The following is a 3790-nucleotide window of genomic DNA, read 5'->3' as shown; positions in this document are numbered from 1 at the left end:
TTGAGACAGAGTCTTGCTCTGTTGCCCAGGCTGAAGTGCAGTGGCGTGATCTCAGCTCACTGCACCTCTGCCTTCCAGGTTGAAGCAATTCTCCTGCCTCAGCCTCCTGAGTAGCTGGGATTTCAGGCACCTGCCACCACGCCAGGCTAATTTATGTATTTTTAGTAGAGATGGGATTTCACCATCTTGGCCAGGCTGGTCTTGAACTCCTGACCTCAGGTGATCCACCCACCTCGACCTCCCAAAGTGCTAGGACTATAGGCGTGAGCCACCTTGCCCGGCCAAGAATAACATCTTATAAATTGAGCTCCTCTATACTGCTGCATTTCTCTAAGAGCTACTCTGGTAGGGTGTGAGAGGAATGACTGGGTAAGCAGGTTCTTATTCTGCTTCAACCACAGCAGCTGTGCTTTTCTATTTTATTTGAATAAAAGGTCCTGCAGCTGAAAAAATTTGAAAGCCACTAGTCCAGTGAAAAAAGCACTAAACTGGTAGTTAGAAGATCTGTGATATTAGTTTATTGCTCCTTGACTCTGGGCAAATCACTTCCTTTATGTGGGTTCCACAGCTTCCTCAGCTTTAAATGAAAGCCAGCTCAATTCTAATATTCTGAGATTCACAGAATATTGAGTTCAATCTCTGAAGAAGAAATTTCAGGACTACTAGAAAAAAAGCAATTTACAACTCTTCTCAAATTCGAAATACATAAAAACACCTATTCTCCCATATACATCTTCAGATTCCACATAAGAACTCAATTCACAGATATTCTCAGCCCCAGTGAAAGTGGGAGTTGGAAAGCTACATTCTCCATTGTACTATTAATATTAACATACTGAGGGTAGAAAATGTCTCATTCATTTCTATTTCCAACAGTTAGCACAGGTCCTGTCACACAACAGAAGGCAATAAATGTCTGCTGCATGGCTTAGTGTTCATCAACCTTTATGAATGAGACCAAAAGATTGCAAAGATGCTTCATGCTGTGACCCCTAGACTCCGGGAATGACTCATGTTTAGCTTTCCTGATTCAGCAAATAGAGATGTAAGTATGCCATGAACCCCTACCTATCTTGCAGGACTCAAATGATCAAATAAAACCAAAAAAGGAAACTAGTAAAATGTCATACAATTGAGTGGGAGGTCTTACCTGGACCACCTGCCATAGGAAATCCTGTCTCCATTCTAACTGAATTTCCAGCTCCCATGGGTCCATTCATTCTCACTTCTTGGCTTCGGTTCTGAGCCAAAGCCAGGTTGATAGCACCTTCCCCTGAAAATCAGTCAAGTTATAAAAAGGAAATTATTAGAATAAGATGCAAATTTCGTTTATAGAAAGCTATACAATTGCTTTAGTTTTCTGTATTTTTGAAGACTTATGGTTAGTTTTCTACCAGAAAAAGGGTAAGTTCCATCTAGATGGGTCTTTCTTCAACCCATCTGAGTAGGTTGCTTGAAGCACAAGGAGATATAACCAATTCTTACTTGTAATAGGGAAGCAGGGCAATTATGAATGATACTTAGTATCAACAGAGATCCTGGAACTCTGAATATTCATTTTCAGCCATCTTACCAATTGTGTGTGGTGTGTGTGTGTGTAATGGAAGAAAATGTTCTCGAAAAATTGCAAAATCCTAGACTTCCTTTTGGTAATTTATGATCAGAAGGCAGATATTAAATATAAGTAGGTTTAATGAAGAAATAACATATACTGGTGCAGGGACATTAACACTTGTGAACAAAACACTATTTCCTTTCAATAACTGCAATATAAACATATTTCCAGCAGGAAAAAAATTATGCAATGAAGAAGAGATAGGGTGCTACAAATCTACTTTCTGAAACACATGATGATAGGACCAATTTTCTATAGGTTTTTGTTTTCTGAGATGGGGTCTCACTTAGTCACCCAGGCTGGAGTGCAGTGGCACAATCATATAGCTCACCATTGCCTTAAATTCCTGGGCCCAAGGGATCCTCCTGCCTCAGCCTCCTGAGTAGCTGGGACCATAGGCACATACCAGCATGTCCAGCTATGTATAGGATTTTAAATTTTTATCTTATTGGAGCTTCACAACACCCTCGTAGGTAATGTTACTAGAAGTGTTCCAATTAAGTAGACTCTAAGCTTAGAGGCAACTTAAATCTTACTTGGTCCAATGACAAAAAAGGTGTCTGAAACAAGCTACAGAATGCTTCCTGCACTTAATCCAAAATTTTGACTATTGTTATAATAAGAAAGCACCACCTTGTGGAGAGTTAAAATATAACTAGTCTGTGGCTGCTGAGCTGAAAGGCTGCACTCACTGAAGTCCTTCTATATTGAAGGGTTCTGATTCACAGGGTCAGATGGTAAAGCAGAAAGTTAATGATGCATGGCAGTCTCATCTGTCCTGTCACTGATATTGGTGAGCTTTCTTTCTTTCTTTTTGAGACGAAGTCTTGATCTGTCGCCAGGCTGGAGTGCAGTGGCGTGATCTTGGCTCACTGCAAACTCTGCCTCCCGGGTTCAAGTGATTCTCCTGCCTCTGCCTCCCAAGTAGCTGGGATTACAGGCGCGTGGAACCATACCCAGCTAACTTTTGTATTTTCAGTAGAGACGGGATTTCACCACATTTGCCAGGATGATCTTGATATCCTGACCTCTTGATCCACCTGCCTTGGCCTCCCAAAGTGCTGGGATTACTACAGGCATGAGCCACCACACTCAGCCTAGGTCAGCTTTCTATGTCTATTTTAACCAGGAAGGTTTGCTGGTCACAGGGAACAAACATCCTACCAAAAAGGAAGTAATCACTGGGAGCTACCAGATGCTCTAGCTTGCCTCTAGGAGTCAGGTGTAAAAGGGAAAGAGAACACAGGTCATGAGGGTTCCCATGAAAGGAAGGAAACTATTAATATACCAAACTTGTTAAGACATTCTAAGTAGAAAGAATACTGTTCTGGAAAAGGACATCAGGTTCATATCAATCCTCTGCTTAAAACAGGTCCATTGCTTGCCACTATTTCAGAATTAAAAGCCAAACTTCTTAACAGGCTCTACAAGGCCTCAAATTATCTACCTAGCCAAGTGCTGTTCAACAGAAATACAGTAGGAGCCACGCATGCAATTTAAATTTTTCTAGAGGCCACAGAAAGAAACAGATGAAATTAATTATAATTTATTTCACTTAATACATCCAATGTGTTATTTCAACATGTAATTAATGTAAAAATTATTTTTTGAGACAGGGTCTCCCTCTGTTGCCCAGGCTGGAATGCAGTGGTGAGATCACAGCTCACTACAGCATCGACCTACTGGGCTTAAGTGATCCTCTCACATCAGCCTCCCAAGTAGCTGGGACTACAGGAGTATGCCACCATGCTTGGCTAATTCTTTTCATTTTAAATTTTTTTGTAGAGACAGGGTGTCACTATATTTTCCAGGCTGGTCTCAAACTCCTGGGCTCAAGCAATCCTCCTGGCCTCAGCCTTCCAAAGTGCTGGGATTACAGGTGTGAGCCACTGAGTCTGGCCAATATAAAAATTTTTGAGATATTTTATATTCTTTTGGGGGATACCAAATCTTCAAAATTTAATATGCATTTTATACTTACAGCACATGTCAGTTTTAACTAGCCACATTTAAAGTGCCCAACAGCAACATACAGTCTGTAGCTATCAATATTGGACTGCCCATATTTAGCCTTGTCTATCTCTTTAATCTCTCATCTCATGCTATTCATGCTATTTTTCTCCTTCAATAACAAGGATTCAGCCCCAGTGGGTTTTTTTTTTGTTTTTTTTTTTT

General features: G+C 40.7%; 1 protein-coding gene across 9 annotated transcripts in view; it reads right to left on the bottom strand.

Moving 5' to 3' along the window:
* The window catches only part of NCOA6 (nuclear receptor coactivator 6), a 113732-nt gene that overhangs the window by 54998 nt on the left and 54944 nt on the right, over positions 1-3790 (bottom strand). For all 9 annotated transcript variants that reach the window (XM_037733075.1, XM_037733073.1, XM_017513676.2 and 6 more), the window contains one exon: positions 1151-1273. In XM_037733075.1, the coding sequence (XP_037589003.1) occupies positions 1151-1273 (123 nt within the window). The remainder of the gene's footprint in view (positions 1-1150; positions 1274-3790) is intronic.

The sequence above is a fragment of the Cebus imitator genome, unplaced genomic scaffold (genome assembly GCF_001604975.1).
Source record: "Cebus imitator isolate Cc_AM_T3 unplaced genomic scaffold, Cebus_imitator-1.0 Scaffold18, whole genome shotgun sequence".
Lineage (NCBI taxonomy): Eukaryota > Metazoa > Chordata > Mammalia > Primates > Cebidae > Cebus > Cebus imitator.
The sequence above is the reverse complement of the archived record's forward strand: the minus strand, read 5'-3'. Positions and strand labels throughout refer to the sequence as shown.